At 37.4% G+C, this 13198-nt stretch overlaps 1 protein-coding gene and 1 pseudogene across 1 annotated transcript; one reads left to right on the top strand and one right to left on the bottom strand.

The window, feature by feature from the left end:
- The first annotated feature begins 4984 nt into the window (after nt 1–4984).
- LOC126798302 (protein argonaute 16-like) lies at nt 4985–10877 on the top strand (annotated as a pseudogene).
- A 527-nt stretch (nt 10878–11404) lies between these two features.
- Nucleotides 11405–13056, bottom strand: LOC126798311 (uncharacterized). The gene is made up of 4 exons (XM_050525236.1): nt 12277–13056; nt 11882–11971; nt 11674–11741; nt 11405–11560 (listed from the first exon to the last, which is right to left on the bottom strand). Exons 1-4 carry the CDS (start codon nt 12985–12987, stop codon nt 11446–11448), a joined length of 984 nt encoding a protein of 327 aa, XP_050381193.1. The 5' UTR covers nt 12988–13056; the 3' UTR covers nt 11405–11445.
- Between the last annotated feature and the right edge of the window lie 142 nt (nt 13057–13198).

Below are 13198 nucleotides of genomic sequence, written 5' to 3' on the forward strand. Positions count from 1 at the left end.
TTGTACTCTTTTTCCCTTCGATCAAGCTTTTGTTTTTACCCAAGAGGTTTTTATTTTGCTTGACAAGGTTTTTACCGAGGCAACGATGTGTGCACCATGCAACCTAGGCATGCGACACAAGGGGGAGTGTTCCGGGAGAATTACTATTCTACCCTTGTATGTGTCTTAGCCTAATAGGTTTCCTGTTAGGAGATAGATTAGCATCTCCGTAATAGATTAGGACTCCGAATCCTACGGGATTGTGGTTTTGTAATGCCTATATATAGGCCCCCATATCATTCAATAATACACAATTATTTCATCCTGAAACAGCCATATATTTTTAGGCATTGTTTTAAACTAAAATTAACTAAAAATTATCTTACATGTCTAAATTGGTCATTTGACAAATTAAAAGCATAAGCTAGTTTGAGTTTACCAAACGCTTTGTCATTACTTCTGTCACTAACAGCTACTTATATAAGCCAGTTTACCAAACAGTCTGCAACTTTATTTATCAGCCACCTATTTTCAGAAATCAGCATAAGCCGACTTTTTTTATAAGCCCAGCTGTACCAAACACACCCATAAGCGACAATTTCCGTCGCAAACCGATGTTTGTCCCATTTTTTTTCAAACTTGTAACTACACACAACGGCTACGAATGGTAACAACAGCACTCCCAGCCGCTTGGAAAACTAGGTACCAGGGGAATCATATCCATGTATACCACTCGAGCCGCTTGACGTATCATGGGGAATAAACGGATTTCTAGTCATTTAGACTATTAACCGAAGCATTTATGCTTCATTATTTTCATTTAATAACCGCACTGTATAATTGCTATAAAAATCCATAATTCTGAGAGAATATTATCATGTTCTTCCATATAATGAGTGTCGTATTTCAAGAACTTCTCATATCTAACTGTTGTATATTTCGACCATAATGTTTCTGTCTTTCAATGAAACGATGTTGCACCAAAAGAAATTAATCTGGACTAGGTGCATAAACACATCAAACTTGAAAATGCCAAATTTCAAGCGCATGTTGCGGTCAACAAGAGGCAAGATTCATTATGTATCAATATACGACACAACTTCCAAGTACTAAATTGGAGGTCAAGTCCCAAATTATGGTAACTCAATTCAATAAACCGTGACAAATTCCGTCACAATGGTCTAAGTGACAATTTTCGTCACAAACTAATGGTATAAGCGACAATTTCCGTCGCAAACCGATGTTTGTCCCATTTTTTTCAAACTTGTAGCTACACACAACGGCTACGAATGGTAACAACAGCACTCCCAGCCGCTTGGAAAACTAGGTACCAGGGGAATCATATCCATGTATACCACTCGAGAAGCGAAATAATCGGGTTGAAAAGGAAAGGGAGATTGAAAGTCCCTAATGAAAGACAAAATTCAAAGGAATTTAAATTTGCATGAAAGCAGCAACGTTAATTAAAACATACTTATTTGTCTACCAAATAAACAACGTATTAGTGTTGATATTGTTTGATTCCACGATCATGTTGAAAATATATGGTTAGTTTAAATTCATCACATAAATAAAAACAGTAAAATTAAAATAAAATTACTATATCTGTGACGGTAAAAACATTTTTTTACCTGCGGGAAAAATTACCATGCCCCAAATTACCTATTTACCAGTTTACCCGGGAATAACATCTTCTTCAACCGAGTCGAGTCAAGCCGGAGAAGGACGACCGGGTCGGAATCCGGGTCGAGGTCTGTAAATCCGGGTCTGGCGCAAGGATTCAGGACGTCGTCGAGGCTAACCGCCGGATTGAACCGCAGAAGTCGCCGGATTTCCCTTGATGCCACAAGGCTGCTGGGTTCTCGCCACGATTGCAAGAGAAGAGAGGCTCCGACTTGCTGGGTTGACGGCGGCGGTGCTGCCTTTAGGTGCCCAGATCATATGCGATCTTTCTTACAACATCATTTGGATTGAACTGTAAGATCGTGGTTTTCTTCTTATTTTTCTCTTCCACAATAATCCTTATTTTATTCTTTCTTTACACTTTTATAACAATTATAATCATAATATCCAGACAAAATTTAAAGATTAATAAACCGTGGACATTTTGAGTCGTTCAAAAATTTAACCATAGAACTTCCTTTCTGGCTTTATTAATAGAAGATTTCTAAACTCTGAACTCATTTGTTCTAACAAAACTTTCTTAGGGTATGTGTCTAGGAACAAGAGTATAAAGACCCCATGATATTCTCGATCAATATGGACTAATGTTTTCAACTGAGTCCCGGAGTTAATTTGAAGAGTTTCTCTTAACCCACAGGTGTCGCACAACTTTGTTTGTAATTCAATGAGATTTGAATTCAAAATGTAAAATAAGGAAGGGAACAGAGTCAAAGAGACCTTGCTTCATTCGTATCCCTCCCATTATGGTGAAAGTTGACGGACCCGTTTATTAGCCAGAAGATAACAAAGAGCCGCGGCAAGAAGAAAACAGGGCTTACCCAACAGTCAAAATACACAGACACCAAGTGGTGGTTCTGCCTCTGTGCCACTGCATGAGCTCATACCCAGTGGCGGATCTAGGATTGAAATGTCACTAGGACTAATTTTATGCAAAGCGTAAAAAAAAATTTCTCCTTATATTAGGTATGTCGATATTTGTCATCAGAATGAAGCTGTTTCAAATTAATCTCTATACAACCATGTTTTATCTTTCATTATGTATCTATCTTTCCTGAGTTTCATTTTCACCTGGGCTCCAGTCCAGTCAAGCCAGGACTGGATCCGCCCCTGCTCGTACCATGGCCCGTGGTGGCATTGCACCCAATTCTGATCACCAATGAGATCAGCAGCACCATCGTACTATTCTGCCATTTTCTGGTATTGATGCCTTGACTCATTTACCTCCAAAAATGCCCAACTGCCCCTCAGACCCTAAACCCTAGCCATCATTCTACATTTGTAGCCAGCTCTTTCAAGCTAGTGTTCTCCTCTCAAGGGTAAGTTTGAGATAAAAAAAAAGGGTGTGGATAGAATACTATTGGGTTCCTTTTGCCCCATTTTCTCTTGATTTTCAGATGTGAATTTGTATTGCTACTATTGTCTTTCTGCAATATTTGGTATTTTTCCATTTGGGGAGGGATTTCCTAATATGTTTTTTTTTACTTTGCTATCTAATTTTGGCTTATTGGAGTAGATTGCCATTGTTTGCAAAGAGTTGAACCCACCTAAAGTTTATGTGAGCATATTCGTTAGTCATAGATTTTTTGTTTTTCTGATGCAGTACTCAAGTACTCAACCACATTATCTTCTTCAATTAGAACTCAAAATAACCAAAATTAGTCTAAAATACAAATTTGAACCTCGCAGATTAATAATAACATATATGAACCAAAGTCCCAAAAACCATAATGATGTATTGTTTTGAAATGTGGAGCCAGTAAAGTGTTACAAGACGAAATAATGAAGTTCACATGTTATGTTATAAGAGATGAAATAATCAAGTTCACAATATCACATACCATGAAATGGAAGTTAAAGTAGATATATAAAATAATGACAACAACATTATTGAAACTTTTACTCTTATTCCAATACACATTTACTTCTCCTTTATGAATAAGCAGAAAAAAAAATCTTTTGGTATTTCCCTTTGAAATTACAGTCTGTAAATTATGCAGAGTTTACTATAAGTAGCAATATAGCACGGCCAGTCAACACTCAACAGTATACCAAGAGCCTCTTTCCCTCCCTTATAAGCTTAGCCTCTGTCATTGAACCCATATAGTAACAGAGAGCCTTTAACAGACCTGCCCAAAACTCAAACACACACTCTCTCTTTCCCTTCAGCTCCCCTTCTCTTTCTCTCATCTCTAATCCTCAAGAACCCTGACCGTTTTCTTCTTGTTCATTCACGGTACTCGTCTTCATCTTTGATTTTCTACTTCTGCATGCGTTTTCTTATTATTCCATTTTCCAAAGGGATCACCTTTTTTTGTTTTTGGCATCAGTTACTTGCTTCTGTCTCATTATCCAAGTAAAAGATCTGATCTTTCTTGTGATGTTTGAGTAATTTTAGTGCACATCAGCAGTTTACTGCATGTTTGTGATTTATGGTTTGAAAATGTATATAAGCATATAACGTGTTTGGAAGTATGAAAATTTGTGTTTTTCACCTAATTTACCAAAACTGTTCAGTGTCACTATGGTCTGTATGCTTACCTACTCTGTTCTTGATTTACAAGTCCGATTGTGTTTGTTTGAGTCAGCTTGTTTATTCTCGTTTCTCTGGTCTCGTAATTTTAAAAAGTCGACTCTTTTTGTTTTGTTTCTGTGCTTGATTCTGGTGCTGTTTGGTTATAACTGAAGAGCTCTTTATGATGAGCCAAAATCTGAGCAGCTTTACCAATCAATAAATGAAGACTCAATCTTTATCAAAATTGATCTTTATCAAATATCTGATTTTTATTCTGATGTTTGAGTAGCTTGATGCACACTGGTAGTTCGAGTTTGATCTGACTCATCTGAGCACTTCGAGCAGTTTACTTGTTTCTCTTGTTAGTTTTAGCTTTTACTATTGTAAATTATGAGAACAAAAATGTGACTACACGTTTGTGGTTTGAGAATGTGTACAATGTGTTTGAAGTTTGAAAACTGTTTTTTTTTTTTTACACTACTTACCTAAACTGTTCACTCTGGTTTGTTCATGATTTCCGAGTCTGTTTATCCATTGTGATGTTTAAGTTATTAGCTTGTTTCTTTTGCTGGTCTGATCTTGTAGATTTACATAGTCAATTCCTTTTTATTTCCTGTGCTTGATTCTGGGTGCTGTTTGGTTATAACTGAAGTAGTCCTTATGATGAGTCAAAATCTGAGCAGCTTGACCATTCTCTGTGCATGGAAACATCATTTATATGATGTACCTGAAGAAAGATTTAATCTTTATCATAAAATACTTGATCTTTATCAAACACTAATTAGTCTATTTGCTTGTACATGTTTTCAGATGGAGGATTTGCCTCCGCCACCTCCTCTTGTACCGTCTGATGTGAAGCCAGAAGTTGCAGCTCCTCCTAAGCACTCTATTATGGTCAGGCCGCGTGGGTGTGGTACTACAGGGAGGCGCATACCATTGAGCACTAACCACTTCAAAGTTTCTGTGAAGAATAGAGATGCTGTGTTTTACCAGTATTGTGTACTTTATCTCCTCCTGCACTTTTTAAAGATGTCTCTTTTCATTTGACTGACTTGGTAACAATGTACTTTTTTTTTTTGCAGGTTCTTATAACTTATGAAGATAAGAGACCTGTTGAAGGTATGGGACTTGGGAGAAAGCTGGTGGATAAGCTCTGTCAAACATACACTTCAGAGTTTGGTGGTAAAAAGTTTGCATATGATGGGGAGAAAGCTTTGTACACAGTCGGCCCTCTCCCAAGAAATAAGCTTGAGTTCACAGTTGTTCTGGAGGAGTCATTTTCAAAGAGGTAGGCTGTCAATATGTTTTTCTACATGCTCTTTAGTTTCCTCCTGCTTTTAGTTATAAATTTTTCTTGTCTAACATTCTTACTTCTAATGTTGCAGTGAGCCTGGGAAGTCTGGTGAGACTGACAAAAGAATGAAGCGCTGTTCCGGTCGCTCCAAGTCTTTCAATGTAGAGATAAGTTATGCTGCCAAAATACCCCTTAAGTCAATTGCTCTTGCCCTTCGAGGAGCTGAAGTGGACAACACTCAAGATGCATTGAGAGTTCTTGATATCATTCTACGGCAGAAAGCAGCTAACATGTATATACTGACAGCATGCGGTTTTATTTTTCAACTTTAGACTACTTGTAAGTTTGATTTTCTCTAACTGTGGTAGATTATTCATGCACAGGGGATGCCTTCTAGTACGACAGTCATTCTTTCATGATGATTCCAGGAACTATGTTGAGATTGGAGGAGGTGTTACTGGTGCCCGGGGCTTTCATTCCAGTTTCCGTCCAACTCAAGCTGGCTTGTCCTTGAACATGGGTAGGCCTTTTGTTATGTGTTTTTAAGACTAGTAGCAGTTCTTGTAACTTGTTAAAAAATTACTGCTGTTTCTTTTTTCCTGCACAGATGTATCTACAACGATGATTGTGACACCCGGCCCTGTTATTGATTTTCTGTTAACCAACCAGGGTGTAAGAGAACCCCGCTACATTGATTGGGTAAAGGTAAGAACTATGAAATACTAAATTTCTTCCTTAAGGTTCATATGCAGCATCAACTAAGAATGTGTCCCGAATTCCCTTTTGATCTGTTCATGGCAACACAGGCAAAAAAAATGCTGAAAAATATGAGGATTACAACAAGACACCGTAACATGGAGTGCAAAATCATTGGGTTGAGCGAGAAGTCCTGCAATAATCAGATGTATGTGCCTTTAGTTCCTAAGAAACAATTTTCTTATTTGTTTCCATGTTGCAAAGCTTATATGCTTGTGTTTTCCTGAAGGTTTACTCTGAAGCTAAGGAGTCGTGATGGTACAAGTGAGGGGGAGAATGTGGAGATTACAGTATATGAGTATTTCGTCAAACACTGTGGCATAGAGCTCACCTACTCTCAACATATGCCATGCATTGATATTGGCAAGCCAAAGAGGCCTTCTTATGTTCCAGTTGAGGTATGCAAATTATATATTTGGTGTTAGTCTATTTATTTGGAATCCCTCAATCTGAGATTTCTAATCCTTGTCTCCCCTCTCCTGTGTCGTTGTTTTAGCTATGTTTACTGGTTTCACTACAAAGGTACACAAAAGCATTATCTTCCCAGCAGAGAGCATGCTTAGTGGAGAAATCCAGGCAGAAACCTCAGGAGCGAATAAGGAGAGTGACTGAGGTAAGTTTTGTATGTCACCAAAAAGTGCACCTTTTTTGTTTTTATGTTGCAACAATCTTCTTGATCATTTGAAAATGCAGGCTTTACGGAGTTACCGCTATGATGAGGATCGTGTCCTTGCTGAATGTGGAATATATGTAGAGAAGCAACTGATTCAGATGGAAGGTCGTATTCTTGAGACTCCAAAGGTAAAAGTGTCATCTTTACTTCACTTAACTCTAACTATTTCCTAATGTAATTTTTTTCTGATGAACAGTTGAAGGTAGGCAACGGTGAGGATTGCACCCCTTTTAAGGGACGATGGAACTTCAACAACAAGGTATTGTCTGTCATAGTTTGTAAAAGTCACCCATCAGCTATCTTTAATAATAGGCAACTTTGGTAATCTTAATGGTGATCTCAATTTTCTATTCTCCTAGACGCTTTTGAATCCTACTCGCATTGAGCGCTGGATTGTTGTCAACTTCTCTGCACCACGCTGTGATCCCAGCCATATCTCGAGGGAGCTTATCAACTGTGGCAGGAAAAAGGGCATTGTAGGTTACACCCCCTTGAACTTGATTCTAATTCTGGAATGCATTTGTTCTGATGACTCACTCTCTCTTTCTCTCTCTGTAGCTTATTGACCGTCCCCTTACGGTGCTTGAGGAAGAACCACAGTATAGAAGACAAAGTCCTGTTATAAGAGTTGATAAGATGTTTGAACGAATTCAAACCAAACAACTTGATTTCATTCTTTGTATTTTACCAGAGAGGAAAAATTCTGATATTTATGGTACATTTTTTTAATAATTTCAGTGACATCCCAACTATCCACTGATCTCACTATATAATCAGTCTCATCATAATTTACATGTCACAGGGCCTTGGAAGAAAAAGAGTCTCTGTGACTTCGGGATTGTCACACAATGCATTTCCCCTGCTAAAATTAATGATCAGTACATTACTAATGTGCTCCTAAAAATCAATTCCAAGGCAAAAACTAAATCTCATTATCTATATCTCTACTTTTATCTGATTTATGGACACTATTAATTTGTTCCATTTGTTTACCTGCACAGCTTGGAGGAATTAATTCTTTGTTGGCACTAGAGCAACCTTCACGTGTCCCTGTGATCAAAGATACTCCTACGATCATTTTGGGGATGGATGTATCTCATGGATCTCCTGGTCGATCAGACATTCCTTCTGTTGCTGCGGTAAAAACAAAGCTAGTATCTTTTGATATGTATTACCTACAAAGTGTTCTTTTTTGTCGCCTACCAATTGTTGCTTACTTGTAAGGTCAATTTTTCCTGAGCATACAGGTTGTAAGCTCTCGAAGTTGGCCACTTATTTCAAGGTACAGAGCAGCTGTTAGAACACAATCCCCTAAGGTGGAAATGATTGATGCTCTTTACAAGCCACTGGCAAATGGAAAAGATGATGGTATTATCAGGTATTAAAGCTAATAAATGTATAAGATACACACACACACACATAAATGTGCAAATGGAACCCATTAAGAGTATCCAAAAGTTTTCACACACCTAATCTATCAATTGGAAGTTTGCTTTTTCTTCATGTGTACTGAGAGCTGTAGGTTTACGTTTATACACTGATGTAGAAAAAAATTAACAAGTTCATTTAAAAAAAAAATACCAATTCCAGTATATCAATTAATGTTTGAACTTGTTGCAGGGAACTGCTTGTGGACTTCTATAAGACAAGTGGACGCAAACCAACCCAGATTATTGTGTTCAGGTATCATATTTTGCAGCAATGCAATTTTTGTTTTCTTGGTATTTAAAAAAGAATGCTCATTATCATGTTTTTGTCTCTCAAAAGAGAACCGTTGAAAAGGAATTCTGAAACATCCATGATCTTGCTTCATACTAGCTTTCAGTCGGTAAACATATTGTGAAAGCTGACATTCAAAAGTTTTCAGTGTGAAGTTGCCATTTGAAGCAATCAACTAGGCATTTTAAAGTTAGTGCTATACTGAAAATTCATCATAGTAGTATTTTAAATTCGAGGTAACTTGCAATTTTCCCCATCTCTCAACCTTAAATGTGATCCCTTAGTGCATCCATACCATGAATGGATAGTATAGATATGGAATGCAACTGGTTCGGGATAGAGAGGTCGATCCCTTCTGTTGCCCATTGGGAATTGAAATCAGATCTCTTTCTCACTCCAGTGTTCTGTTTATCTGACTTTGGAATAGAAGCATTCTTGGTTGCATGATTTATGCCCGTGAAATCTTTTAGAGTTTTCCGAGCTTATTATTCAATTTTGTTTTAAAGTTATGTTCAATCAGGTTTCTTTTCCTTGGTATCTAGTTTACTTTTAAATTCTTGAAGCTCAAAACAGAGCGCAAGTATTTCTTGAGTACCGTATATGTTTGAATTCTTGCATCAAATATGTATATGATGCTTCTACACTGTATTTGGTGTTTGTAAAGATTTTGTCTATTTCTAAAATGTAAAGTTGTTTTTATATCATTTATTTCAGGGATGGAGTCAGTGAATCACAGTTTAATCAAGTCCTGAACATTGAGCTTGATCAAATTGTAAAGGTAATTTCTGCCATTCAATGTTACGCAGTGCCTTAGATTTAATCTTTGATTCTAAAGATGGGGACTCAAAAGAGTCATCAACTTTTGCACTTGTAATTCACCACATATACATGGCCTCCTTAGATATATATGAGCCAAGTAAAGTCATTTATCGTAATTGCTAAAATAGATTGTATAAGAGGTGTGGAATTATGTTAGTTTCTTTTCCTCAACACTGAAATAGTCATTTTTATTATGACAGGCTTACCGGCACCTAGGAGAGACTGATATCCCGAAGTTTACTGTGATTGTGGCTCAAAAAAATCATCACACAAAGTTGTTCCAAACTAATTCCCCTGATAATGTTCCACCAGGTCTACTACTACTTTCTGATTTTTGATTCAGTTGCTTCTATCATTTATCCAGTTGTCTTAATCTCCTTCTATTTCTCTCTCTAGGGACTGTTGTTGACACCAAAATTGTGCATCCAAGGAATTATGATTTCTACATGTGTGCTCAGGCTGGCATGATTGTAAGTCCTTCTTTCACCAATTTTATCGGTACCTATGCTGTATTGAAATAAGACAGAAAGGACTCTGCTTGATGCTTCATAAGAAACTAATAAGCAGCTGATGGTGAAGATTGTTCAGTCTATCACCATCAGAATTTTCCAGAAATAACCCTCAAGAGATAACGGTTGGTTGAAAATTGGCTGTCATCGAAGACATTATTTGTTTATAAATTTATCTTTTCAATTCAAGTTTCTAATGTAGCTTTTAAGTCTTAAAACTGACTTTGCTTTGCTTTCTCTAAACAGGGAACTTCCAGGCCAGCTCACTATCATGTGTTGGTAGATGAGATTGGCTTTTCCCATGATGTGTTGCAGAACCTGATCCACTCCCTTTCTTATGTGTAAGCTCTTAATTCTGAATCACATTTGATTTAGTTTGGTGAATCTTTCAATTCTCTAAATGTATCTTTTACATATTTCAGGTACCAGAGAAGTACAACTGCAATCTCTATTGGTAAGCTTTTAAATCCTCTCTATTTTACATGGCCCTTCTGTTCCACTTGTAAAGCCTTTGCTTTTATCTCACTTACTTCGATATTCATATTCCAGTGGCTCCCATATGCTATGCCCATCTTGCGGCAGCACAAATGGGGCAGTTCATGAAGTTTGAAGATCTCTCGGACATTTCATCTGGAAGGGGCAGTGTCACATCATCAGATAGCATCCCAGTTCAAGAGCTCCCTCGGCTTCATGAGAAGGTCCAGTGCTCCATGTTCTTCTGCTAAGGCCTCCCTAGCCTGCTTCTAACTGCTAGCTCTCTTTATACATATGGCTAGTGCTATCAGCTTTTTGGCTCTATCATTTTATACCCTTGTGGTATAGGATTATGATCTAATGTAGGAATGACAATTCCCAACTTTGCTTTTATGTGGGATAGAGATATTTAGGGCATATATATAGATTAGCAAACCTCTTGGCCTTGTTATGGACAGATGTTGAGACTCTCAATATGTTCTAGCAGACTCTTGAGGTATGCCGGTCTCAAAAACTACGACTGCCTCCCTTGTCCTACATACGACAATGACTTGCCTGAATTATATATTTGGAATCCTAATTGCGAAATATTTGGGTAATTTGGAGATGGAATTCAGGAATTGCATCTGCTTTTTCTTCTTCTTCTTTTTTGTTGATTTAATTGCGTCTGCTTACTTCTAGCTATTGTTGCTGTCCTGATATAGTTCCAGCTGAAGAGCTGCCAATAAAATTGAACTACTTGCCAGTAAAGTACAACTTTAGTTTCTTGGTTTCAATTACTGATTTTCATTCCAATGAATAAGAGAAATAGTAGATAATCAATAACATTCAAATCCAAGCCACATATTATATTCATCATATGTACTCCAAACAATGTTTTGTCTAGATATGTCTAAACCTTGTGTTTTGAAAAATTAGAACATTGTCATAAAAAAGAAGAAGCTAGAATCAGATATTATATATATATATATATATATATATATATATATTGATATATCTGTATCATTTGACTTCCAACATTGAAAGTTCAAACACCCAAAACAAATGACTTTATTAATCCATTGATTGTGTCCGGTGAATCAAAATTTGCTGCATGTCCTGTGTCTTTGATAATCTCTAGTTTTGATTTGGCACCCAAATGCCTGACAAAAGAAAAACAAAAACAATGTTCATATGATCGATTAATTAGGGTTTAATGATTGTCCACTAAAATTAAAAAGTAAATAAAATTCTAATTTTCAAATTGATCATATACCTATGCAACTGGTAGGCCATGTAAAGTGGGAAGACATTATCTTGATCACCCCAAATTATGAGTGTTTCCTGCATAAATTGAAACTCATCTCACAAATGGAAAATAACGTTGCTTTCAAGCAACTAGTCTCCAATTGCATGCCTTGTAATTTCGCTAAAACAAAACATAAAAGCTTTGAGTATAAGAGTTAACTAAGACTTTTTGTTACCTGACTTAAAATAGCAAGGCTTGCATCTGCTTTCTTTGCCACCAAGTGTTCCAAAAGCTCTAATTTCTCCTTTCTATTTTCCTTGTTTGCCTGCAAAGTCCAAATAGAAATAAAATAAAGGTTGATATAATTCTTGAACTTTGACAACTTAATTGGTTTACATCGACTTCAATCATTTCAATATCATCATAAGTTGCATCATATATGTGCCATATCTCTAATAATCACCATGATCTCAATATTGATATAGTCGTTCAATTTTCACATGTCTACAAATTAAATTATTAATGCAACAATGAAAAAAAGATACAGAGATTTATGTTGAATTAAAACAACTTTTACCTTCGCAATAAAATACTATAAATTAAGAAATGTACGTAAACAGAAGAACTTACATCAATAAGCTTTTGAAGGACATAGTCAGGAACCCACTTGAATACATCATACTTGTAAATCGATCGACTCACTAACAAACGTAGATCATGTGGATTTTTCGCTACAAGAATCTCCAAAGCGTTTGAGTTCTCCCTCAACAACTCCTCCTTCTGCTGGTCATTCCACACCACCCCACTACTCACGATCGCAACCTTCTCCACCGTCTCCGGACACATCTCCGCCATGCAGTACGCCACGAAGCCTCCATAGCTTATACCGTACACCGAGTACCGGTCCACGCCTAACCTCTTCAGTCCTTCCACAACGCACTTGGCTTGAAAAGACTCGCTCCGGTCTGAGCGTTTCGTGTAAGACTTCCCAAAGAAAAGCAAATCCGGCACGTACACGTTGAACTTTCTGGACAAGGGACCGACTTGACGGACGAACTGCCACAGGGAGTTGCCGCCGTAGCCGTGAATCAGAATGAGGCTTGGTTTATTGAACTGGCGGTGGTTGGCGGTCCAGAAGTGGACGGTGGTTTGGTCGTCAATGTCAACGGTGCACGGAGATAGACCGCATAGTCTGTAGTAGAGGGATACAAGTGTATCAGGGATTCTGAAAAATATTGAATCCCAATTTGTTTTGAACAAGAAGGATTTGAGGTGGTGAAAAATGGTTGATATAGCTGAGAGGTAGAGGGAGATGACAATCCAAAGCTTATGGTATGCCATTGATTGGTCTTGGAGTTCACTCACGCCTCTTATGTTTGTTTTGGTCCGCTGTATATATAGAATTGTGATTGAAAAGAAGGCTTGCATATATGAAGGTGAAGTTTCAAGTAGAATAATACATGTGATGCACGATGGGATTACAAGTTAACGGTACGGTCATCATCGCCGTCTTTTTGGCTGTTCATGGTCAGTTAACTAATACCAGATGGAA

Source organism: Argentina anserina, chromosome 6, assembly GCF_933775445.1.
Source record: "Argentina anserina chromosome 6, drPotAnse1.1, whole genome shotgun sequence".
In the NCBI taxonomy this organism is placed as follows: domain Eukaryota; kingdom Viridiplantae; phylum Streptophyta; class Magnoliopsida; order Rosales; family Rosaceae; genus Argentina; species Argentina anserina.

What these genes read in the sequence shown, in the direction of transcription:
- LOC126798311 (XM_050525236.1), bottom strand. Translation starts at nt 12,987, where the DNA reads ATGGCATACCATAAGCTTTGGATTGTCATCTCCCTCTACCTCTCAGCT. An exon ending in GCCTTGCTATTTTAAGTCAG is followed by an intron (nt 11,742 to 11,881) that starts GTAACAAAAAGT and finishes CAATTTATGCAG; the next exon opens with GAAACACTCATAATTTGGGG. An exon ending in ATGGCCTACCAGTTGCATAG is followed by an intron (nt 11,561 to 11,673) that starts GTATATGATCAA and finishes TTCTTTTGTCAG; the next exon opens with GCATTTGGGTGCCAAATCAA.